Source organism: Falco rusticolus, chromosome 5, assembly GCF_015220075.1.
Source record: "Falco rusticolus isolate bFalRus1 chromosome 5, bFalRus1.pri, whole genome shotgun sequence".
Classification (NCBI taxonomy): Eukaryota; Metazoa; Chordata; class Aves; order Falconiformes; family Falconidae; genus Falco; species Falco rusticolus.
In genome coordinates this window covers 22543572-22569351 of record NC_051191.1, presented here as the reverse complement: position 1 = coordinate 22569351, position 25780 = coordinate 22543572, and the positions used below count along the sequence as shown (strand labels likewise).

The following is a 25780-nucleotide window of genomic DNA, read 5'->3' as shown; positions in this document are numbered from 1 at the left end:
TAGGCCTGTAATCAGAATTGTACTGAAGCTGCTGTGCTGAAGTTAACAAGAAAGGTGGCCTTGAGCTATTCGTGAATCCTGAGACCAAGTAATTATGTTGTGCCAACAGGCTGTGGCTGTAACAAGATACAGCTGCTGGGAAAGCAGGTGCAGGGCCAAGAAAGATAGGGACCGGCATGGGAAAATAGGGACTAACAAACTACAAGGCTGAAGCACAGCAACACAATTAGCTACATGGATAGAATGCTTATTTTAGTCATGATAATTAGGGGTGTGAGAACCGCGCGCGTTTAGAGACTACTAACCAATTGTATTTCTGCTTTACGAATATGCATGTGTATCAGTTCTATATAAGTAGTGTTAGAAACTAATAAAGTTGAGCAAGATGCGTAACTCATATTGAGCGTCTTCTTGATTCCGGCGAACCCTTCTTCCAACAGTTCCCCTGTGCAAACAGTATTTAAATCACTTGCTTTTCAGTTCAGAGGCTGTAGCTGCCACAGTTTTTGAATTGCACAGCCCACAGAAAGGAGAAAGTCCACGGCTGCTGGCAGTGCCAGCTGGAAACACTTCAGCACAGGAGGCGGCAGCTTGGATTTCATGCAGGTGTTTTAGTCACCCCATGGCTAACCACTGTTTAATGGAGCGTGTGCCTTCCCAAAAAATTGAGTTTTCTGAAGAAAATCTCCTTCTCCTGGGTGCACGTGAATGTCAGGTAGCTTTGAGGTGACTTGGGAAGATGCAGGAGTCCTGCAGACCCTCACTGCTGGTGGGACAACTCTCCTGGCACAGGAAAGTGTGTTTGCGGCAGGCAAGGAAGGTCTTTCATCTCACATCTCTGCAGAGAGCATCACAAAACCCCCTAATTCAAGGATGCGGTGGTTCCAAGGGGACCACATGCACATAATGAGGAAGGACAAGGCAGGGGACCTTTTTCTTTCCTGTTCATCCCACCGTAGAAAGCTTAAAAGGCAAGATAGAAAACCTACAAACTTGGGAGGTGGTACTGATGTGCTATGTCCTTTTGTGATTAAAAGGAGCATTTTTTCCCTCTTGAAAATACAGTAACAATCCAGATTTCCCCATGATGTTGCTGCCACTCTCCCTGGGCTGACAAGTGATGTAGCCTAATTTGCAGACGCAGCAGATGAGAGGGCTGGTTTCGCCGTTCAGCTGGTGCATAAGCTCCAAACACGGCAATGACCGGTGTCGGTCCGAGGTCTGAGCATCTTTCCTCCGCTTGTCAAAGGGATGTTTTGAAGCAGGCCCACAGGTGCTGCCTCACACAAAGTCTGCCACCAGCCTGAAAGAGCTGGATGTTGGTAAATTGATGATATGTGTATCAGAGGCTCAGAAGGGAAATTCTCATTATATCCACATGCATATATATATATATAAAAAGAAAAAAATCCCTTTTTGAAGATAATTATTCTCAAAAATAAAAAATCTTGAAGATACTTTTTCTCTAAATCTTCTATCAAACACTGTTGTTCTTTCGGTTGAGATTTTGGGGCTCGAAGGAGCAGATGGGAAAGTGTCTGTAATACATTAAATAGCATAACGTAAAAGAGGGAGCATCCACAGTCCTCAGAAAACTCAAACGGCTGGAGAACCCAAAGGAGTGTGAAGATTATGATGAATAATTCAGACAACACATCCCTGACTCTGAATGTTTCAGCTTCCTCGTTTGTTCAATCTCTCACCTGATCTCCAAGAGCTAAATGTAAATGAGGAAAAAGTAAAATGGAATAGTTTTGCAGTACCGTTTAAAGCCCGCTGCCTGTGTTTCCCAGCTCGGAGGGATGCCACGGGCTGCGGCTCGCACCGCATCTATAAGCTCATGCTTCCCTCTGCTGACTGCCTCCCCCGCACCTCTCCTTGGCTGCAAACAATAAAAGGCCATGATTGTTTTTCCCCCTCCCGTTGGTTAATGTTCCTCCCGGTGTCCCCAGCAATGACCGTAGTGTACCAGTGCTGGTTGCTCACAGCAGCCCCAGCCTGGTGGTGCCAGCGTGCCTCAGTCCAGCAGCACCGTGTTCCCCCGCGGGGTATCTGCCCCTTAGGTCCCACTGCCGCTGCAGTTCTCCGTGAACACTGAAATAATGCATGTATCCTTGTTTAAGAGGAAAATCTCTGAAGGCTGTAAGGCAGAGACTCAAAGACATTTGCTGTAAGATGAAAGGAGCAAGCAGGGACCTTTGGCTAGATCACTAGATTACAGCTAGAAAAAATCTCGGCTGAATATTGCTTTTGGGTTTTTTCAGTTGTAATTTATCTGTAACACCACTGGGTATCAGTTTAAACATCTGGGGTGCAGGAGCAATGCTGGAAGACCTGGAGCTGGTTTTCCCCTTGATGACCTGCCAGGGTCAGTTGGCCCGTTCTGTAGAGGGAGGCAAACACAACTCTTCTGGGACGACAGAGAGGGATCTCTGTGTCCTAAACATCATGGCCATTTTTCCCTCTTCCAGAGCACTTCCTGGGCTTGGGGGCTCACAGAGATGAGTTTAAAGTCCATTGTAACAAAGCAAGTTTGTTAATCAGGTTCCCTTTGGACTTCAAAACACAGGTGAAAACAGCTCCTGGGCTCTCCAGGAATTTTGGGTTGTGGAAAGCTCCAAAGAAAATCATATCCTTTCAAAATAAAGCATGCCAAATGGAATAGTCAAAGGGCCATCGTGCTGGGATGTGAAGGCTGATTTAATGGTGCAAAACCAAATTACCAAGCTGTAATCACTAATGGCTGTGTTGGGAAGCTGAAATCACTATGGGGAAGGAGACAGGAGAGCGGTGGCTGCTGTTGCTGGAGCTGTGACTAAGATAAATTGCAGCAGAAAGCCACTGCCAACAAAGAGTTATGGAATAAATTGATGCATTAGAAAACCCGGCACATTAGCTCACTTGAAAGGACACACAGAGCATCAGGGAGCTGGGTCGGTGAGGAGCTGAAGACAGCATTGCCTGCACAGATGAGTTACTGACCTCCGCCTTGGGACTCAAACAGCCAGCTGCTGAGTTACGGAGGCAGAAGCATCAATGGCAATGATATATAATTAGACTTGGGATATATTAAAATTTTCATGTATGTGCTGAACTAAATCTTCACCCAGAGTACAGGAAAAACCACATGACGGCCTTTAGAATACATAAAATATTAGACAGGAGAGAGCATATATTTTTTTATGAGTCTATGGTGCTGATGTTCTGAAGTGACTCCAAAGCTCTCTGAAATTTATGGGCCAAATCTATTTCTTGGAAGCAGTGCCAGGACTGTTTTGGAGAAAGAAGAGCTAAAGCTCAGCATGTAAACCTTGGAATTCCTCTAACACTTAGATGCAGTCAGCTGTGATAAACGTAAAGCACAGTAAACAAGAACAAGGGAAGGCAAATTGTGTCCAACCTGAGCAGAGCAAACCTCTGCAATGTTAAACCACCTGAGATTTCCTTTTGCATTCTCTCCTCCATTAAAAAGCAGATTGGGTTTTATTTCAGACCTGAGAAGCTTACGTACTTTTCACTGAAGATTGATACACTTATTTAAATTGTAGAAAGAAGTGAGTCAGTGTTATGGGGCATCAAAATTGTGGCAGTCATGGATGTGCTTACTTTGAGCTTGATATTAGCAGCTTGTCTTTATTCTCAAACAATACAGATTGATTCAGTTTTTGCCAAAAAAACCACCAAACACAGTCTGTATGAGAAAGAGAAAAAATCGCCAAGCAAATGGAGCAAATAATTTTATCGTTTGTTCAATTCCACTGGGTAGTAAAGAGGATCCCCTGAGCTTTGAAACATGGCACAAACCCAACAGCTCTGTGATGTGATCTGTCCCATCAGTGAGCATCAGCAGACACAGAGTGGGGACACCCTGCACACCCACGTTGCATCACTGCCCGACCAAGTAAGATATGGAATATTCCTGAAGAAGATGGATAGCATTTTCACTAAGGATGAGACATGCATTTGGAATACCAGGATAAATGTTAAGGCAGAGAGGTCTTTAACCTTTTTTTTTGCAGGACTAGAGGCATGGCCTTATTTTCCAAGAGAAATTTCAGAAGTCTGATGAGCTTTGAAATGAGACCTCAGTGGATCCTGCACCCTGAGTCAGGTGTATCAGCCTCTCGAGGGCAGCAGGATGTGCTCCCGGAGCTCTGGCTGCAGGAGACATCACACTAAATGCATCCTCTTCCATGGATGGGGCAGGATCTGCTGCCAAATTATTTTTTTTTTCTGAGTTTGTGCTTGTATAAAGAAGACTTCAGGTTGAAAAGGTTGTTTAGTTTCCAATGCCAATCCCCTTCCCCCACTTTGTACTATTTTTCACAAATCAATGAAACTCCATCTTTAAAGCAATGTTATTTTCTGCTCCCCACAACTCTGCCTGAAAGGTTGTCGTAGAGCTGCTCTCCTTCAGCTGACTGGAATCCCACAGCCTGAATACGATACCGCAGGAGCATCCTTCATAGCCACTTGCTCTTGTGCCAACATAATCCATTAACTTAAACATTCTACCTCACCCACTGGCATTTACTCCTCCCCATGCTGTGTATAAAACCCGCGGTATCCTTTCTTGGCCTCCCTTTTGCAGGGCTAACCAAGCCAAGTTTTTCAGCCTTCCCTTGGAAGACAGGTCCTTGTGCAGCTCATCCCACCACTGAGCTCCTCCCATGCCCATGTTGGAACAAAACAGTCTCTCCTGAGCTTCGGCGGCCAAAACAACAAACACACTCCGGGTGGGATCTTACTTGTACCATGGCAGAAGTTACTCCTTTTTCCTGTAGAAATTCCTTGCCCGTGTTCACATCAGCCTCCACCGCTGCTATACTGCGTTGGTTCATGGATATCAAACGACCGACACTAAAAGCTTTCTCCTCCTATTCCATTTCTGATGGAGGAAATGCCAGCTCAGGTTGGAAATTCCTGCTTGCCCCTAAGCAATCCATGAGTCTTGATACATCTGCACCCCTCTTCCTGCTCTTACTCCTGTATAATCCCCAATTAATGATCTCTCAGAGAAACTTTTCAATCTTAGCTTGTTTCTTCCCTTCCCTGAGGACAACTTCTCCAGTGAGTTATTCATTCCAGCCTCTGAAGGAACTCAGCAGCATTGTGCATGGACAGGGAGAAGGAAGCTTGGGGATGGGACCACGTGCACGAGCAGCGGTCTCGCTGAGATGCTTGCTGCTGGGGAGCATCATCTCTCAGATGGAGCAGACTGGCTCCCACAGGATGTTTCTCAGCTAATGATCCAAGTGTGTCTCCTGTTGAGAAAGATGACCAAGCTCTGTGAGACACGCTCTGCCCTGAGCAACTGTTGTCATCTACTGGAAGGCCATGCAAATATAGCAAACGATGTGTATCACAAAAACAGACACTTGGCCGAGTCAGCTGCTAAATCCACTACATTACCTGTCGGGTCTGTTACGTGAGTGGCTCAGGTTCTCCCTCATCAAATTAGAGCTGCTGCCTTCCAGCTGAACGTGTCACCCTGAGACACATTTTGATGCACAAGCAAGTGGTCCAGGTGGGAGGGTGCAGACTGGTGAAGTGGAGAAGACCTATAGCATTTAAAAATGAGATACTACAGCAAAGTGTGGGCTGAGTAACCCTCCTGTTCTGATCTCAGCTTGGACACCTGAGCGCTTGTCCCCTTCAAGGTGTGTTTGGCTTGTCCCAGGGCCACAGGACAATCCCCAGGAGCCACAGCTGTCCCACACCACTGCTGAGGCCCAGCTGTGATTTCAGTGCTGCCCTGGCACCAGCTCACTGGGGCTGTGACCCACCTCTGAAGACCACAGGTTGCTGGAGGTCAGGCTAAAGGCTATTACCTATTGACATTTGATAACAGAAAATATTGTTCTAGGTATCTAAGGATGAAGTCTGGTCTTCTTACTCCTGACCGGTCTAAGAGGTACCTTTCATACCAAAATCTTAGAGCTTCAAGTGTTGGAGGTGCTGATGAGGAGGCGTAAGGAAGGAAGCAATAGAAAGGGTTTTGGTCAGTTTATATCCTGAAGAGGTTGCGATAAGCACAACCTCCCCACCTTGGCAGAAATGGGAGTCTTGAAATCAACTACACCAGTGAATCCCCTGGTGAAATAACAGCTAAACAGTTATTTGTCTTACAAAGCCCAGCCACCATAGACTATTCTGAATGCCACTGGTTGACATCTTCGTCTCATCTATTAACTACTTATTGTGCCATTGTTTGACATCTTTGTCTCATCTATTAACTATTTATTGACAATATTTACATTCAAGTAGCAGTTTGTGTTTTTCATCAATTTTTGCTCGTTTTGCATTTGTTTTTAACTATTGGTAATTACTCTGATAGACGTGGGAAGAAGGTTATGTCCATTTGTCCCACTGAGCCGTAACTCCAAGCATAACCTGTAGTACTCCAAGCAGCAAGGGGACTCCCGCAGTCGCTCCCCTCCAGCACCCCAGTGCTCCCCTGTCCCAGTCAGACCCCAGGCAAACCTCAGTATTGAATCTGGGCAAAGCCAGAGCCTGCTCAGGAATGTAAGTGCTGAAAAACGAGCGTAAAACCAACCATCAGGTTTCGGGAGGTTAAGAGCACTTGTGTGTCAGGAAGCCACATCCTTCACCCCATGGGATTTTTTTTTTCCAAGTGGCTTGAGGTGACATGGCTTTTCGCTGAGTCCTGGAGACCCTTCTTCCCCAAGCAGTGAGCGTGGGAACAAATGCTGGAGGGTTACAGGAGGGCTTTCCAACTTTCCACCCAGCACTTCAGCTCAGGATGAAGTCAAGCTTGTCGAAAGCTTGATAATTTTCCAGGCTTGCTTGAGTTTAAGACCTTCCACCTTTGAAGTTGCAGTGCTTTGGTCTCCAAGCGCGTTGCCCACAGGAGGCTGGGTGGAGTTGGACTGCACTCGCAGCCCTGTGTACACAGCACGCCCCCCTGCTCAGGCAGCCCGGGCGCCCCTTTTCACCTAAAATGTCTGAAACGTTTCGCAAGAAAAGCAACAGGTTTCGCAGGACTCTTGTTCAAGAGCTGGGGAGCTCCTGCGGGCCGTGAGCAGGGGCCCGAGGGGGGATCTGGGATGATGGGGGTGGGGGGACAGGACAGCTGCACAGACAATATTTGCAGCTGATTTCTTTCTCTCTGGTCTTTTTACCCACCAATCTGTTTTTTAAATCTTCTGTCCAGCAAGAAGGAAATGCCCATGTTATTTCTGCTGAATTCCACTGATGTTTAGTGGAATTTGTCATCCACAGCAAGAAGCCTCCTGGAAGTGCTAGAGAGGTGTGTGGTGGGGGAGAAGAGGGGTGGGGGTAAATGCCAGGGCCAATTTAAACAAAAAATCAACAATCTGTCCCGGGAGCCATGGCATCTTAATTGCTAATACATCTTAATGGGTTTCTTCTCATCTGAAAATACACTTGGAGAAATGTTGTAGCCATGATGGTCTGGGGATATTCAAGAGGGGAGATACTTTGCATGACCAAATGATGTAGTTAGAAAAAAATAACAATAAAAAAACCCCCCACAAAAAATATAAAAAATAAAATTACACCCCCCACCCTGGCTTTCTCACACACAAACCTGTCTTCAGCTCTGAAGCACCAGCAGCAGCCGTCAGTCCAAGCCGAGGCAGCGCATGGGGTTTCGCCTGGTGAACCTGAGCGAAAACTCTGGCTCATGTACAGAGCGCAAATATTTCCCTGCCACCAATCCCAGCTGCAGGAATGATCACTGCCTTTGGCAGGGTTTGTGCAGGCAACGTGTGCAGGTGGCCTGGATCACTGCGTAAGTTCATTTTTCAGCTCTGCCAGTATCAGATGTTTAAAAATAAAAATAAAATGAGATAAAATGAAATAAAATGAAATAAAAGTTTAGGAGAAAATGAGATGAAATGAGAGAAAATGAGATAAAATAAAATAAAAATAAAATGAACAAAAAATTATAAAATGATACAAGAATATATATATAAAAATAAAATGGACTAAAATAAAATTTAAACAATAATAAAAAATCTTAATTTCTCCAAATCACAATATCGTAATCGATAATGAGATTTACTTAAATAACGCAACTTTGTTGAATAATAAAGGCAACGAGTAACAGGCCGGTGGCCTTACCCCCCCACCCGGGCCAGAGCCGCGGCGGCCCCGCGGAGCCGCGCCCGCGCAATGCCGGGCACAGCGATGCTCATTTGCGCCTGCAGATACGCGCAGCCTGCGCGTACACCCGCGCACATCCCCATCCCCCCCACCCCCGCAGGTGTCAGGCCGCGAGGGGCCCCGCCGCAGCCGCCCCATCCCCATCCCCACCCCCATCCCTATCCCACCCCCATCCCTATCCCATCCCTATCCCATCCCCATCCCTATCCCACCCCCTCCCCTCCCCATCCCGCGGCGGGGGCGGGGCTGGGCGCGGGGGCGGGGCGCGGAGCGGCGCGGGGCGGCGCGGGGGGGCGCGGAGCGGCGCGGGGGGGCGCGGAGCGGCGCGGAGGCGCAGCATGAGGGCGCGCCCCCCGCCATGGAGGGCTTCGCCGCCCGCGGCTACGGCACCGGCGGGCCCGACAACCGGCCGCTCTTCGGGGAGACCTCGGCCAGGGTAAGGGGGGGGGGGGGGGGAGGGGAGGGGAGGGAAAAACACCCCGAAACCGTCCCGGGCACCCCCCATCCCCCCGCTCCCAGCAGCCCCCCCACCCCAGCAAGGGAAATGCAGCAGCAGCGCGCCCCCCCCTCCCCCCGTAACGCCCCCCCTCCCCTGTTGCCCCCCCCCCCCCCCCGATAACGGCCGCTCGCTCCCGGGCTCCGCAAACGCGAAGAGCAGCGCAGCGAGCCGGGCCAGCCGGCCCCTGAGCCGGGAGCCTGCCCAGAGCCGGCAAACAAATAAAAAACCAACATAAAACAAGAAATAATATCTCAGCCCCACCCCCCGCATCAAAAATCAGTAAAGCGACAACAAAGCTGCACCCCCATGGAAAAACATAAAAGGAGACCCCCAAATTCCAAAAGAAAGAAACCCTTTGGATTGGTAGAATTAAAAAAATGGTAATAAAAAAAGAAATAAACCCAAACCAAACTGCTTCTGATCGGTGCCCCCGAGCAAAACCAATCTGTTAAAAATGTCCGGAACAACCAACCCCCCCCTCAAATTTAAAAAAACAAACCCAACCGTCCGCAAAACAATCCCCCAAGGCAAGAGCTCCTCCTGAAATAAAAAAGAAACTCCCCAAACGCCCCCGATAAAGAAAAAAACTTCCAGATAATCCCCTCCCAACGCCCCCCGAGCCCTGCTGGGGAGCAGGGGCTCGGGGCGCAGGAGCCCCGGGGCTGGGGGACCCCCAGGCTGTGTGCCTCATTGGGGTGCGTGTGGCCCTGCAGCCCCCCAGACCAGGGCTTAGGGCTGCAGCCCCCTGAGCTACAGCTCACCCAATTTGGGGGGTCCTTGCTTTGCTGGGGATGGGGGGCTGGTTTCGGTCCCCCCCTGGTTGTCGTTACTCGGTTTTTTCAGCGGCGCTGGCTGACGTGCGGCAGTGCCGACTCCTCAGGTGCCGATCCCCGTAAGCCGCTCAGCCGGGCAGCGTTCGGCTGCCTGCTTGGGGGGGCTGCGCTGCTTCGGGGGGGGCCCGGGGTGCTGCCCGGCACCCAGATCCAATGGGAATCGCGGTACCCGGCGGTGTGCACGCCCCGCTGCCTGTGGGGTGCCAGCGGGTCGTGGCTTGGGGTTTGTCCCCTGGTAGGAGAGGTCACCCGTCGCTGCGTGTGTCCGTGGAGGGGTGCAGGCTGAAACTGGAAATGCTGCTAAAATGATAACTTTTCATAAAAATATAAATAAAATTATACCAGCCAAATTTGGGGGGGGGGGGGAACCAGGATGATGTGGGGTAGAAGGAGGACAGGCAGGACCTCTGGGAGGATGGAGTGAGGGGGGACGGGTGCCAGCCCTGATGGAGAGCGCTGGAGGTGAGGGGACCTTTGCCAGAGCACACATGGGGTCACGTGGGCTGGTCCTTGGTCGGGGGAAGCTTTTGGGAAGCTTCTGGGGATGGGGACTTCTGGGGACTGGGATGTGCTATTGAAGCCAGGCAGCGGTCCTGGCAGGCAAACCTCAAACTTTCCAGCCTAGGTCAAGCCTTTGATCCCTGACCCCCATCTTTTTCCAGCTGTGGCTCTGCTCTCAAAGAGGAGCAGTAAATAATAAACATGGGATGCTAATTCCAGTTTCTGGGCTCAAACAGGGATCCAGTGCCCTGCACAGCACCCCTGCCCATCTTCTGGGGCTGTTTTTGGCACCAGTCGCGTGGGACCAGCACTGGCCGATGGCCTCTCTCTGCTGTACCTGTGCCTGAGGACACGGGACCGCCGTGCTGGTTCGCTGGGGTTGCCTAGAGACAGATGCTGCTGAGGTCCGGAGCTGTTGTGTCTCTGAAATGAAGCTAAACTTTGCCTTAAGATGGGAGCAGGTCTGCTGGGAGAAGCGTATCTGCCCTGTCCTGGCTCTGCTTATGTGTCTCTGCAAGTGATGGCTGGTGCGCTGGCAAACCTGAGCCCCCTGCTTGGGCAGGGCACGAGGCCATGGGGAGGGGCAGGGGCAGTGCTGTGCCCCGGGAAGCCCTGCACCCACATCAGAGGTCTTGCACCCCTGCCAGCAGTTGGAGATGGATGTAGAAATGGGGGTGCCCTCTTCTTATGCTTTCCCAGTCTCCAACCTGGTGGCTTTGGGGCTAAAGTTGCTCCATGGGGACGAGGGAGCTGGGCAGCAGCATTGGCCTCCTTCCCCTTGCTGCGGTCCAGCTGCTCCGGCCAAGCCGAGTGGAGTGGAGGGGCAAGGTGGTACCACAGAAGTCACTGGTGAGACGAGGGAGCGTAGCAGCACGATGCTGATGAATGCCAGGTGCGCTGGATTCGGTGGGGATTCAGCACTGGGAGTGAGCGGGTACGAGATGATGAAAAGCAAAGGCACAAGTGAAGAGCAGACCGAGCATTACAGATGCAGGACTTCTCGGGGAAGAAGTTCAAAGTAGAAGCTGCTTGGGTTTCTCTGTCATGGGAGCATTTAAATATAAGCGGGTGGGTATTAATTGCTGTGGGTTGGAAGCAGAAAACAATAGGAAGAGACTGAGCAGGTCAGGGCGGGAGCGAGGAGCCTGCGACGGCACAAGAGCATGTCCCCCTGTCCTGCAGCGGGAGGGTGGCCAGCGTGGTCCTCAGCACAGCTTTTCTCACATATAGCGTGTGTTGTCTGCTCTTCCACATAGTTAATCTGGCACTAGATTAAGGTATCCCCTATTGCTGCAACAGGCTGCAATTGCTGCTGGCCATCTGGACTTGCTGATGTAAGGCATAAAAATGGCTTTTCCATCACGCCTGCAGAGATGCCACCATGTACCCACCCTCCAGGGAACCAGCCTGTTCCTTGGCCTGGCCAGGCCTCTGCCGGGAGCTTGTTCCCGGTGGGCTTAGCCTGCAAGCTGCTAACTTGAAGGTTGCAAGTGCTGAGCTGGACTGGGGTGAAGAGCAAAGCTGTCGCTCTGTCCAAGACTGTGCGGTGGGCACAGTGGTGTGGGTGCATCCTCAGTCCTGCCTCAGTTTCCCTGTTACTTAAAGTAATCCTGACCCAGGTCCTGAAGGATCCTGGATCACACCCTCCTGCTTCCTGATCTTGTCTCCCTTTCCCAGAGGCAGCTGGAGGGAGACCTCTGCACCACAGCAGCTCCCTGGGACAAGCCTGGTGCCTCCAGCCCCTGCAGCAACCCTCCCTGGAGTAGGAGGGCAGAAACTCTCCTGTTTTGAAATGCAGCTTGTACAGTGCTGAAACACAGAATTGATTGCCTCTGTGGCCAACAGCTGGCTATGTCTCTGCTGCCAGCTGGCTGAACAGGGATCCCCGTGAGTGCACTGCACACTGTTGGGCTGTATCAGAAGTCAGCGTCCGTGTGTGAGCACCCTGTGCCGGTGCAGGTGCCCTCCAGCAGCCTGCACGCTCGCTGTTTTGGTGCGCACGCTGCTTTTATTTATTTATTTATTTATTTATTTAATTTTCACTCTAGCAGCTATCGTAATACATAATGATGCATGGAGAAAAATCCTCCCTGAATCAGCTGTGCTGGTTGCAAGAGTTGGGTGACATGGTTTGTAGGACGCATGGCTTGTCACAGCCCGTTTCCGTGTGCCTGGTAGCCACGAGTGGCTGCCCAGGCTGGGCTGTGCACTCAAGACACTGTGCGGAGGTGAAAGGCTCTGTCATCCCCAATCCCTTTAGCCATCTTGGCCTCTTGTGTATTTTTAACCTTTTTGCTGTGCTAAGCTGCCTGGGGCTGAGGTGTCAGCGGGCACTGGGGAATACAGCCTCTTGCCGCTCTGCCAAGCCTGGGATTTCAGGATCAGTGGCTTTAATCCCCAGATCCTGAAATACCTTCCTTTGCCAGTGGTGCACTGGAAGATTTTAGTGACCGTGGGTTTAAGCATGGGGAAGGGGATGCCCTGACCCGCAGGGACTGGCTGCCACGTGGCAAAGCCACTCCGCCGATGGCATCCGTACCTGATCCGGCTGTTGCCGCAATGTCCATTGCTCAGCAGCATGAGAGGAGAGGTCCCTGTGCCGGGTCCCACTGCTGAGGCTGACGCCCTCGTCTTCTCCTGGCAGACCAGTCTCTGTCCTGGCAAAACAGCTGAATTCTCTCAGTCTTAAAATTGCTAACTTCCAAGTCTCCAGTTAATGGGGAGAAACCTAACAATGGCTGAGTTTCTGGATGGTGTATTCTGTCCGTAGGTATGTGACCATGTGTCCGGCCCTCCAAGCCCCTCTGCAGAGAGGGGGCTGCGGCTGTGCGCTCCCCCCCAGGTTAGCTGTAAAGGGTGGCAACCGAGGGCTGCTCTGCAGCTGGCCCCTTGGCTTTCCCTCCCCTTCCTCCGCCGATCGAAACCCATCTCCCCATGGCACAAAGGGGGAAGGGATCCAGCTGCTCACCTCCTGCCACCCCTTTTGTCCGTGGGGAGCCGAGCCTGAACACAAACTTTGATCCCACTCCGTAAAATCGCCTTGGTGGGCTCCATCGGGTCTGCGGGGCAAGGGCAGAGCAAAACTACCATCCTCTCCTGGCATCAGAGTTGCTTTTGGGGGTAAAGACCCTCCGCATACCGTCCAGGTTAAAGTTAGCTTTGAGTTCTTTAATGAATTTGTTTTAGCTTAGGTGAAGGAGCCCAGCTGAGCTGTTGTGATATGTTCTTACGGAGGCAGCATGGTTGCATTTCAACCTGTCGCTGCTGTTACTTGTCTGGAGATATTTCTCTTAGCTCATTTTTGGGGGTTGGTGGTGGGTACTTCATAGGTCGCTCCCAGAAGCTGCTGTTGTATCGCTGACACCACATGTGGAAAGGCCAGTGAGGAGAAGGGGTTTGTGCCTGGCTGGCGAGGACCTTGTGCAGGGGATGTGGTGACAGTTGCCTATGGAGGTGCGTAATTCCCCTCTGCTGCAGCCACTGCCATGCCCCCACAGCTTGGGGTCTCTGAGCTATAGGAGCATAAATGGTCTGGTTTTACGTAGAGGAGCTGGCAACTAATTGAAGAGGTTTTAAAGAGTCTGCTTGCTGTGGCCCTTGCCCTTGGGGATGAGCACAACCAGGGCACAGCATCTGCCTGTTAGTGAACCACAAGCTCCACCGAGCCTTGGGTCAGGGCTGGTGGTCTTCTGCAAGAGTGCGCTTTGCCCTCCGCCACCACCTCTTTGCTCTCTGCTTTCTCCTCCTGCCCCACTGCTGCCATGAGTTATTTCTTCATGACCTGGAGCTTCTCTCTCTACAAATCATCTTCCAAAATGTAATGCTAGAAGGGAAGAAGGGTGTGAGACCAGGTGCAGGGAAACCTGGGTTGCCCTGCCTGCCAGCTGGGATGTCTTAGGCAAGATGCTTTTTCACTGCTTGATCTCTTTTCTCACCTTCCTTTAACTGTACCTATTTAATGACTCTCAGTATAATTAACTGAAGTTTTGCGTTTTTTTCTCTCTGCACGTCTTTTCTGCTGTAGCTGTTGTGTTAGCGTTGTATTTGGTGAGCCAGCTGTCTGGGACGTTACACCTGTCTGTGTGCAACCCAACCCGACATCGGCAATAGGTGTTTGTACTCAGAGTAGCACCATGAAGAAAGGTAGGAGGCAGGTTTCCCAGCAGGGATGGGAATGTTCTCCTTCTGCATCGAGCCATTTCTTGCTCCAGCGAGTGTGTCAGTACGGGGTGCCTGCCCAGGGTGCTCCTCTGAGCACCCAGTGTCACTGCCAGTCCCTGCCCTGATGACATCTGGGGTGGGACCGCGATGCTGACACCGAGGGATACCTCTTCCCAGGTGCAAAAAGGTTGTCTTTTCCCACTAAGTGTTTGGTACCTATGGGGAGCAGCAGAAAGAAGTCTCTGTGTGTGTGAAATCTGTCTCTCCAAGTAGGCACCCTCAGGTCTGCTGGTGTTAGGGGAGGAACATTTGGGGTGCAGGGAACACTTCGCCTACCTGCCAGCAGCCCACAAATTCCCACCGAAGACACTGTCAAGGTGTTTACTCTCAGGCACTGAGGCTAAAACAAGCCTCAACAACGTTTTCTGACAAGCTCTGTCTGTGCATTCTCACTTTTAAAATTTCTTTTAAAATTCATTTGGATAACTATAATTGATTCAGATGTAGCGAAGAAGCCGGTTGCAAGTGAGCAAACCTGCTGCACAAGGACTTGGCCAGTACAACCTCCCGGAGGTCCATGGAGTCAGAGGAAGGGAAACCCTCCTGCAGGACAGAGCTGACCAGGGGAGCCTTGATGGTGCTGCTGGGGATAACGTGGGTCCTGGCTGATGGGGTGCTCTCAACGTTGTTGGTTACCAGTCTGTTTTACGTGGGGGTTTGGGTGTTTTTTTGGCAAGGCATGTGTGTAACTGTCTTCTTTTTTTTTCAGGACAGAGTCATCAATCTAGTTGTTGGCGGCTTAACATCCTTGCTGCTTGTAGTAAGTATCTCCCATCCCATCTCATGTTTCGTGCCTCCGTTAGGTGCTGGGGTGAAACCCCAGAGTTCCTCCCCAAAATGGGAGGCAAAACTTCACTGTAGTTTGGGGCCCAGGTAGTCACTTTGGGGTACCTCTGTCTTTTGAGACTCTGACAACAGGAGAAGGTGAATACCTTTTTTAAAGCCATGTTTTAAGAATCTCGCTGCGCAATAAAAGGCCCCAAGTCCATGGGCAGACTGTACATCCCAGCTGAACATGAGGCTGGGTGTGGTGACAAAGTGCTTATGACCCAGGAGAACATGTTCGCTTCTCTTTATTTCCTTCTATTTATTATTTCCCTCTATTTATGGTTTGTAGGAGTTTTTCCCAAGTGTGTCACTTTGTCTTCAGCTATGCTTTCCCCAAGCTTTGAAGACAAACACAACGCCATCGCGACTGGAGAGCAGCAGTTCTGCGGTCCGTGGTGGCAGCACTGTAGAAAGCCCAGGTGCAGGGAGGCAGAGGGGGAGCTGGGGTGGCAGCTGGTGGGAAGCCTGGCTGAAGGGATGCTCCGACACAGGCAGCATGCACGCCTGTGCCTGCTGGCTCTGTGGGGACTTGGAGGATGGTTCTAGCAACAAGCCAGAGTAGTGAAGCTTTCATGATTTGTTGTTTTTTCTTCCGCCTCTAAGTCTGCAGTTGGCGTCAAAGTGATTTTCCTCCAGAATTTTACATTTCCCTCAAGCTCGTCACAGGGTGGGAGTTAAAGAGCAGGGAGGGATGTGCAGAGCTGGATGCGAGCTGCGGTACGCCAGCTGTCAGGGCAAGCCTCTTCTCATGGAAGCTCTGATGGCAGGTGAGAGCAAAGACTTAATCTTTGTTTTCCTCCATACAGGTCACTCTAATCAGTGCGTTTGTCTTCCCGCAACTACCTCCAAAACCTGTGAATATATTTTTTGCTTTCTGCATCTCCTTGTGTTGCATTTCTGCTGGCATACTTGTAAGTACAGTGACATTTGCTGTGCAAGCTTTTGAGTATATGACTGAGGATGAAATCTGACTAAAATCAGCTCTATGTGGTGCTACCTTCTTTTTTGCATTCTCCTAGAAAAGCTTTTCTAAAGCCTCCATAAAACAAGTTGACAACAAAGGAGTGGTAACTAGTTTCATATTTACTGCAGAGCAAGTGTGTGAACTGAGCCACCTTCTGCAGACCAGCTGTGATGCACGACTTGTCACCTCTGTGACAATGCCATCTGTAGCTGCCAGTGGAGACATAAAAAAGGAAACCTGGGAGCAGAGCAGTGAGATGGGAATTTGGAGATGGATTGTGCTACAGAAGACTAGGGGCGGAGTAAAACACTTGGAAGTGGTGGGGCCAGCCAGGCACCTGCAGAAGTCAGTGGCCTTTCAGGCACAGGGGGTGAGCTGCAGTGGCAGGAAGCTACAGCGGGTGGCATTTCCTCAGGGTTGTAGCAGAGGTTCCTCTACTCAGCAGATGCGGCATCCCCGGAGAGTTGGTCTCCAGCAGCAGCAAAGGGAACTGGCAGGTCAGAGTTCATGTAACGGTTTGTGTTGGAAGGGACCTTCAAAGATCATCTGGTCCAGCCCCCCTGCCATGGGCATCAGTGGCTCCTGCCTCTGCTGTAGCTTGTCATATTCCGAGAGCGTTCTCCTTCCAGCTGTGACCTGGAACGGTCACGGCCCCTGCCCCTTGCCACTGGGTAATCTGGTCAGTACCAGTTTGCCTGGTCAGTACCAGTTTGTGGTTCTACAGCTGGTAGCTGTGACTCCGCACAAGAAAGACTGTGTAGTGTGAAACCGGACATTTGTCCTCATCAACCAGGGTTTGATGGCTACAGCCAGTTCTGAGTGTTAAAAACCCCCACTGAACCCACCCACCCTCTTCAACAGAGCTGACAGGACAACCCATGTCTTTGCAGCTGATCTGGCACCCAAGCTTCACAAACCAACAGCCTTGTTTTGGGGAGAAACACCTTGCCAAATTTTTTGTTTGTGGGTTCCACCATAGCATGTTAAGAAAACAGGTGATATTTCTTAATTGTTAAGAAAATTATCCGAACTCTGCACCTAGTCCTCTCTAGTCAGATGAAGCTGGGTTGTTTTACAGAAAAAATAAAAAGGTCCAGAAGTTGCCATTTCAGTTACCACAGCGTCTCTTCTGAAGTACCTGGCATTTTAAAGTAATACAAACTCCTTCTCTCTTCTAGATCTACTGGTATCGACAAGGAGACCTGGAACCTAAATTCAGGAACCTAATTTACTATATATTATTTTCTATTGTCATGTTATGTATATGTGCCAACCTGTACTTCCATGAAGTGGGTAAATGATGGACATGGGGAATACACAGCAGTGATGCTACTGTGTCAGACTGCTTTCAGCTCAACTCTCAGCTCTACTTGAGACATCTGAGGACAGTCAGACTGAGAGGAATGAAGTGGGTTGTGCAAGGATAAATCAGTACATGATTTTCATGTAAATGTATATGTAATGTCCCTCTTGTTGGGGAGAATTATTGCCGTAAGACGTGACATTCTGCTTTTTTTTGAAGAGCTACTGTTGCACTTAAACATTCCAGTTGTACTGATGTTTCAGAATGGCACAAGCTTTTTCATTTTGGAAAAAAATGCATTTTTTTACTACTGTACAAATAAACTGCAGCATTGCAAGGATCGGTAGCAGTATAAATAAATGGCATCTTACAGTTCCGTAAGACAAATACTCTTTATTTCCTTTAAACTGAATATACAATTATTTCTGTTCCCTAGGCAACCATTTGAAACTACAACTTATTTTTCACATTAACAAAACCACAGACTGAAAAAGACCAACTCTTGATTATGAAGAGCTAATTACAGAAATAAATAAAATAATTTATACATGAGTCTTTAGTTTCTATAGCTTTTTCTCTCTATCCCTAGCTAACAGGCTGCTGCTCAGCCTAGTGTCCTGTTTCAAACCCTTGTGTAGAAATAAATTGCCTTCCTTTGCCTCAGGGCCCTATGCCCAAATTCTCACAGAGCTACTTCTCCAAGGCTTTGCCACCTCCATGCCACCCCCCACCTACTAACCTGCTGCATAAATCACCTCTGGAGAGGTGGCTGGTAGTGTCATGTAAACAATGAGAGAGAGACAAATGTTCCAGCCTACTCACAACAATCTTCAAAGAAGTTACAAGCTTGCGGGGGGAGGAGGCTGGTGGGTCCCAGTAGCTTCCCTTTCTTATAGCCCTTTCCCTTTTTATTCAGCTTGCTGTAGTGAAGAAGGAAAAGAAACGAGTAAAAAAACCCCAGATTTCCCACAAGTGATCTTTCTGAGCTCTGTCCGTTGCCAGCAACGGGCTCCTCAGGAACAAGCAGACCCAGGCAAGTCCCATAAGCATCTGTGTCTTCTTCCTATGCTGCAGTTGTACTAACAAGCCAGATGAGATGGGAATACAGACCATTTCTTCATGATGCTGCCCACGCTCCCTGAAGTCTTTGATGGAATACATTCCGTCCTGAAATGTAACAGTCTCTTACTCCATGTATTACAAGAGTCAGTAAGTGCAGAAATCTTCACCCATTCTTCATGGAACATGTGCAAACTAATTCTTGCTGCAGCACTAAAAGGCTACAGTCCACAACCCTTGACTTCTGTCCAGTTTTCCAGATGTGCAGTTCAGCACACCAGTAACAAGTCAGGTCAGAACTGACCACGTGGATCCTAGCAGTGAGCACTGCAATGGAGGTTCTTTAAAACACCGAAACACCCTGGCTGAGACGCAGTACATCAGGCTTCGCTGGCTGCTCGGTAACCCTTTATAAATGAGGTAAATAGCCTGAGCAGAGAAAGTGCACTGTAGTAATTTCAAACTGGAAGTTTCTGCTTAAAGATACAGACTGACTGCTTTCTTTGGAAATGTGGCACAGGGTTGTAACTAATTTCACAATGCAAACATGGTCAATAGAAAATGGACACGATTACTGCTTCTCAGTGACAGCTCACTAAATCTTCAACATCCTTTGAATCTTCCAATTCAGGACTGCCCAGCGACGAGCCGATAATGTGTGACCCGTCTCCATGATGCTGTAGGATAGGATCTGTCAAGAGGCATAGTACATTATAGCTATTATTTACTGTGTCATTATAACAAGATATAAAATACACAGAAGACAGAAAATGCAGCCTGAAATTTTAACCGATTTTAAGCAATATTGCTCAAACTAGGCAGCTCTCAATTTCTAGTTTCAAGGTAAGCTACAACTAATATGGATTCAACCAGTGTAACTCACGTTTGGATTCATCAGGTACTACTGTACCAGGCCTAGCACTGACCCTTTGATGGCTCTGTGAGGAGATCCTTCCTCTGGAAAGCAGTATTTGTTAGGTGCAGCAGTGGGAGAATGTATCTGCGCTGCTTCCAAGTCTGAGGTGACTTGGCATGGGGAAGCATGGCACTAGCTAGCAAGCCCTTCCAGGTGAGTGCTGTGCAAACACAGCCCCGAGCAGCCCAGCCCCTCACCCTGAGAGGCCTTAAGTGCATTTCTGATGGCTCTGGTCTTCTCTCAAAGAAAGACATTTCATTCAAGTACCAGGGATGAAGAAATGCACACTAAAGGAGGAGTTACTTATTAGCCTACGCATAATAATTCAAGGCTCAAGGGTGATGGAAACAGCTCAGCAAGTGATGAAGCAGCTGCTGTTCTAATGCTTTTCCCACAAAGTTAAGTGGGACTTTCTTCTGCTGATACCAGCTGGGTAACCAACCTGCTTTTGCATAACGATGACATGGAAAATTACTTAAGAGAATGCAAAGATCTATAAAGTGGTGTTTACAGGAATCCTAAGTGCGACACTGCTTTAATGATCCTGGCTCCAGCATCAACCGTATGAAGGGACTGTCACACCTGTTAGAGTTGTCAGGGGCAAGACTGATTCGCTGTCTATATCATCTGTTGACTGGATAAAACCATGGGAGGAAGGAACAATAAGCACAGTCTCATCATCTATTGTAGGCTGGTCAACTTGTTCTTCTATTGTTGGAGAACCCAGCTCCTGCACAACACAGAAGGAATAGGACATGAGAGTATACTCTTGGTAGCATAAACAGCAAAACCTGCTTGACTCAGCAGTTTTTAATTCAATTTTATCTCATTAAATTGAAATGTCAGCATCAGAGCTAGTTTACTCCAGCATTTATAGGGCATGTTTCATCCTAGTGCAGGTATCTAAAACCAAGATGAGAAGAATTCTACCCTGTGAGCAGTATGAGAGCAGGAGGAGAAGAAAGGAGAGGCTGCACGGTGGTGATAAAATGTTGGTGATGATGAGAACATTTTATCACTTTTAAGTCAACTGTTTTGTCTATAAAGAGGAGTAATTAAGCTTTTCCACTACTTGCTGTCTAGATGTTCTGAGAAATTGAAGCAATACCTTTATAGTACTAACCAGCTCCACAAATGCAACAGCTTTAGCTGAACTTAATAGTTTCACAGCTTCTGTGTCAAGTTTTAACTACTGAACAGAGAGCTCAAAAGACCTATTTTAACTTCTGTGCCTTGCTTGCCCTTGTCACTTGCTGACCGTAAACTGGATCCAAATTTTGTATATGACCCTCATTGTATCAAAAAATTGGAAACACACTGATTCTTTCCAGGTACAAGTTATCAATATCCCTGCTCTCTTCCAGTCCTGTAATAACTGCTGCTGCTGCCTCTTCCCTGGCTTTTGTAGTACTGGAATGGCAGTAATACGTCCGGTTTAGTGTCACAGCACACTCCGGTGGACTCCTGGTTCTGCAAACACAGTGAAAAGACATCTACATAGTACTGCCAGAAGAAGCAGAAATACTTGCATTCCAGTTTTTGCATGTGATGTGTAAGGTTTGTTCAAGCTTCAGGAATCACTGATGCAGAATGCTAGCAAATGTTGCTAGCAGAAGGCACCTGGATTTATCACGGTTTTTGAAGGGAGCATGAAATGTGTGGGAGAGGTTACAGCCCTCTTTGTTCAAGCAAATCCTGAAGTTCCTTCATCTAGTTTTTTTTACGAAAACTTGTTTCCCTACATAGTTTCACAATGTTTTTGCAAAGGCAACTGCCTTAAAACCCCTTCCCTGGTGTTGCTGAAAAGGAGTTGACTACCTGTGCTGCAGCTCTGAATTAAGACTTGGTCCAAATGTGTACCCATCCATGCAAAGCACAGTATGCTTGACCTGCAAAAGCAGCTTTCCGCAGAGAGCACAGCTGAAACTGCCCACGATAAGCAGTATGTTGCAAGGCTTGAAACTAGGAAGGGGAGGTGTGAAAAATTAAAGCAGCCATTGTAGCAAATGGGCACCTTTCCCAGTCAGAAATAATAAAACCCTGCAGCATGACTGCCTGCTTCCCAGTACCCACACCCACAGTGACAATACAATACTGGCAAGTGCATCAAAATAACACAGACTTAAAGAAAGCAAAATTTAAGCATGTCTTTCTAGAGTAACTTTTCACTTAGAATCACTCACAGTTTACTATTTCCTAGAATTTAAATACACGTATGAAACTTGAGTCTGACTAGAAGTGTAAGGCAAATTAGAACTACAAAATCAGTTTCATTTTCTGAATAGAAAAAAAAGTTTAGTTCCTCTTTATATCCTGCTAGCCATAAGTGATTTCTACGAAGTTTAATTAGGAACTAGGTTTATAGTGAAAGTTTACTAATTCTACCTTGAAAAGCTGAAATTTTAAACTGAGTAGAAAGCTGATGAGATGTCTGAACTGGTGAGAATCCTATCACAACTATGTCAACCATGAGACAACAGAGAGGAAAACGGAAGCGTAATCCCCAGCTTTGGATGTATTCAGTATTCAAACACTTCTGTAGTAGCAGACTGTTGAGACGTACAAAGATCCCCTTTGTGAAAGCATAATGGATACGCAGTGTCTGTTATGATCTTTTTCAAAGACAAAGCCTAACAACAATGGATTTTCAAGACTGATAAAGCAGAATTACAGTAGAGCACAGGGTTTCAGAGAACAGGATGGTATATTTGAATCTAACTCATCTCTTCCCACAGCCTAACCTAATCAAGCTTCTAAGGAAAGAGGTATTTTCTACCCACTGAAGACAGTTACCTTCTTTTTAGCATCTGTTTTCCTTGACTTACTCATTATCATAGCTCCAGCAACTGAACGATGGAAGAATTGAGTATAAACAATCCAAATGCCTGAAATCATTTGGATAAACTCACTTCTGCATCGAAAGTGTTGTAGCTGAGTAAAACTGAGGCCAGAAATAGCTTAAATGCTTCAAATTCCAATTTTACAGATACTTAACTGTAAGTATGTTTAATAGAAGTCCTCAAAAATGGAAACTGTGATGCACCTCAAAGCATGTTGTTAGATTCATAGAGCAAAACCTAAATAGTCTACTGCACCTCCCTTGCTCAGCAGTCATCTACCTGTAAAGTATGCAGGGTTGGACAATTGACAGTCTATCTTAAAGTAAGAGCATCAAATAGTAATCAGATGAAGGGAACTCAGTGGTTCAGTGCCACTAATATTCCCGCTTTCCATAGTCATCATGCAAAAGTACCCTGAGTAGTGAAGCAACTCCATAGTGAGGTATTCAGCGCTCCAGCTGAAGTAAAATATAAGCTTAGTACCAAATTAAACGCTACACTTTCACACCTGTAACATATTAATGAAACTCAAGGATAGAGGATCTGAACAAAACCTGAACTACAATATATGTCAAATCACTGACATATTTCATATGAATACCTTCACATAAAAGTCAACAATGCAATGAAATTATTCTCCATGCAGAAATGGGGAATATATCGACTATCATGCACTCCCTTACCTCAGTAACGTAAGTGCTGGGTAAATCAGAGTGAGAATCCTCCTCCTGTTTCAGGCTGGCATCTGAAATCTCCTCCACAGTTCTTACTATAATTCCATCCATCAGTTCACTGCTATTGCTGCTGAATTTGGAGGCATCATCTTCATTGTAGGCTGACTGTTCTTCATCACTCAACTTGGACTGATGGATATCATCTGGGAAAGTATTTGTTTCTAGGGTATTGGCAGGATCTGTCAGGTCAGCCGACTGAATGTCTGAATCAACAGTAAGTTCTGCCTGAGTGACAGACGAGGAGATATCTTCAGCAGCAACAGTGCGGATTATGACACTTGGTGTGTGGCACTGCACTGTGACATTGTCACTTGTATTTAACAAATGCTCTGGCTGTAAGCAGTATTTGCAAAAAGAGACACAAACAAAAACCAAAAAATGTCAGAGACTTCTGTATTCTCAAAGTATCTTCAAGTCTTCTGTATTCTCATAGACAAAGTATCTTCAAATCTTTCAGCAAATAAAAGCAAAAGGATTCAAAGAACTCATTACTGTGTGTAATTTAGAGTTTTATATATATAGTATGTCAGCCCAGATCATCTGTCAACCTTTCCTGGCCTTAAACAATGAATTTGTACACTGAATTTGGTGTCAACTGTTCTTTGAGTCACAAATACAGTAAATACTTAAAGTGAAAGAGGCAACTGTTCATGTGAGGGTCACTGTAGATTCAAAAGATCAGTTTTTCCCCCTGAGTTTTGCATCACTTTTGTTATTCAATCCCCAGTCTGTTTCCTCTTCCCTCCCTCTAATAAAAAGTATACTGTCACTACTATACAAATTTTGTGAACACCAATATTCATTTGTCAGTCACTGAAAACATCAGGAAACTGCAGTATTTGTCGTGCTGCGGAACATGCCACTAGATGGAGACAGCATGCTCAGCCACAGCGAGAACTAAGTTGCTTACTAAGCTGAGTTTTGAAGCAACTTGGAAGTTGCTTGCTAAAAAAAATAAAAAATAAAAAAACAAAAGAAATTTGCACTCTTCAGTGTTTTAAGCAAAGTAACACTGTTATAACTTAAGAACTGCTTTGCAAATCTAACATGCACATACAGAGGCCTGCATTATGATGTTCCCCTCCCCCACTGCCCAAACTCCAGTCGTTTCACTGCTCACAATACATACCGATAAGGCATGAACTATGATCTGTTCTGGGGAGGCTGGAGCAGTAGCAGCCGTTAGGGTCATGGTAGGACTAGTCGTCAGTGTTAAAGGAAGGCCTTGGCTTGAGCTTGTCTGCAGTAAGTATGTACCTGGTGTTCCAGTCGGCTGGAGATGGAAAGACTACAAAAGACAACCCAAGTTTAATATCCAAACACACTGTCTTCCTGGGCTGTGCCCAGAGCGTGTTTATTTACATCAGCTACCCTAACTGTAACTTCCCTGGAAAACAAACAAACAAATCCAACCCTACTGTGCTGACTGCTGTACTGCACTCAAAAAGTAGAGAGGAACTCATACATTGCCTTAGGCTACCAGGACAAGTATTAATGCTAAGTAAGAGTCAAGCAGGACTGTATTATGCTGTGCAACAGCAATTAAGAAAGGAAGAAATTCAACTTACTCTTAACACTGAGTTGAAAGAGAAACTGTGCTATAAATTACAGTACAATGGAACTGAGAGAATCTGTACTTGCTGGGAGCTTCCTGTGGCTCCGTTACGTAAGATTTCAACCAAAAAAAGCCAAACAAGCACAAAGGAAAACTTCATAGCAGTAAGGCATCAAGACGGATTTAAAGCATTTAACGGCAATTCACATTTTACTCCACAGCCCTAATGAATTACACTTTTAGAAACATATTTTGCTTTGAACTTTTTAAGTTTTAGATCTCTTAACTTCCTCTTTCCACTGGAGAACTATTTTTTTTTGAAAATACACTGTTCCATAGTCTAAGAAGTGTCTGTAATTAAAAGAAAGAACAGTAACAAATACCAGTTTTCTGCTACTTACTGGAAGAATCTCAAAGGTCTGTAGTGTTCCACTGTTTAGTGTTATTGTCTCAGAGTCAACAGTAGCAGCAGGGGAATCGGTTGAGGCTGCAAAAGGAAGGAAAAAAAGAAAGAAAGTATATAAACCAAAATGTTTCAGCCTTGCAGAGAGCATAACATACTACAATTAATATATAGCAGGGTACTGTTAATTCCAGTAAGAGGAAAAAGAAAACTTGCTGAATAAAAAAATAGAAAACTAATATCAAGTTTCTCTAATTGTTACCCAAGATACAATACTATTTAAAGAGGGCATTCTACAATCCAAAAAAGCAAAAGCAAGTATGGTTTTAGTGCGCTGGGATCAAAGCAGAAAAATAAAGTTATCTAACATTATATAATTACTTTTTGTAATGAGATTTCTAAGAGGTTCTGGTGTAATAATATCCTTTGGATCATATATTACTTGTTTTAAACTGGTGTCAGGTTTAATATTGCTGTCTTTCCCATTTTTTTGTATTTTTAACCTTTTCTGCCTTCCACCATGTCCACCACTGATGAAATATCAGATGCTCCACAAGACATTTGCCTAACTTGTGTGTTATGACTGCAGTGTATAAAAGCTGTAAGTATTCTTATCACAAGTGTGTAATTATCTATGCAATTATCTCTATTAATTCCACAAGTCACAAAGAGAAGCATCAAAAAGTTTACGTATCAGACATTTCAAGATCACCAGGTCCAAAACAACTCGTACTGAAAGCTTTGTAAAATATCATAAAACCTATTCAAAACCATAATTGTAATTTTTACTTACTCTTAAAAAAACAACCCTCACAAGTTCCAGGAAGCTGCAGGCAAATTAGTAATCTGCCTGGGATTACCCACGAATTCCATAAATACCGAAAGGCCAAAAGACCTACATGACAACAGCAGAGCTCCAAGCTCCAAACCTGGCCATCTCAAGACTCTCTGTCTTCAAAACAGAGTAATTCTGGTC

General features: G+C 47.0%; 2 protein-coding genes across 4 annotated transcripts in view; one reads left to right on the top strand and one right to left on the bottom strand.

Moving 5' to 3' along the window:
• The first annotated feature begins 8406 nt into the window (after window positions 1-8406).
• Window positions 8407-17673, top strand: TMEM243 (transmembrane protein 243). Its single transcript, XM_037387894.1, has 4 exons — window positions 8407-8584; window positions 14912-14962; window positions 15837-15941; window positions 17173-17673. Exons 1-4 carry the CDS (start codon window positions 8507-8509, stop codon window positions 17293-17295), a joined length of 357 nt encoding a protein of 118 aa, XP_037243791.1. The 5' UTR covers window positions 8407-8506; the 3' UTR covers window positions 17296-17673.
• Window positions 17671-25780, bottom strand: part of DMTF1 (cyclin D binding myb like transcription factor 1) — a 30644-nt gene continuing 22534 nt past the window's right edge. For all 3 annotated transcript variants that reach the window (XM_037387891.1, XM_037387892.1, XM_037387893.1), the window contains 5 exons: window positions 24803-24888; window positions 23976-24134; window positions 22796-23179; window positions 19855-20002; window positions 17671-19047 (listed from right to left, as the gene is read on the bottom strand). In XM_037387891.1, coding sequence (XP_037243788.1) covers window positions 18938-19047; window positions 19855-20002; window positions 22796-23179; window positions 23976-24134; window positions 24803-24888 — 887 coding nt within the window. In that variant the 3' untranslated portion in view covers window positions 17671-18937. The remainder of the gene's footprint in view (window positions 19048-19854; window positions 20003-22795; window positions 23180-23975; window positions 24135-24802; window positions 24889-25780) is intronic.

Excerpts from the sequence above, each read along its gene's own strand:
- TMEM243 (XM_037387894.1), top strand. The coding sequence starts at position 8,507 with ATGGAGGGCTTCGCCGCCCGCGGCTACGGCACCGGCGGGCCCGACAAC. Across the intron at positions 8,585-14,911 it reads TCGGGGAGACCTCGGCCAGG|GACAGAGTCATCAATCTAGT; the intron begins GTAAGGGGGGGG and ends TTTTTTTTTCAG. Across the intron at positions 15,942-17,172 it reads GCATTTCTGCTGGCATACTT|ATCTACTGGTATCGACAAGG; the intron begins GTAAGTACAGTG and ends TCTCTCTTCTAG.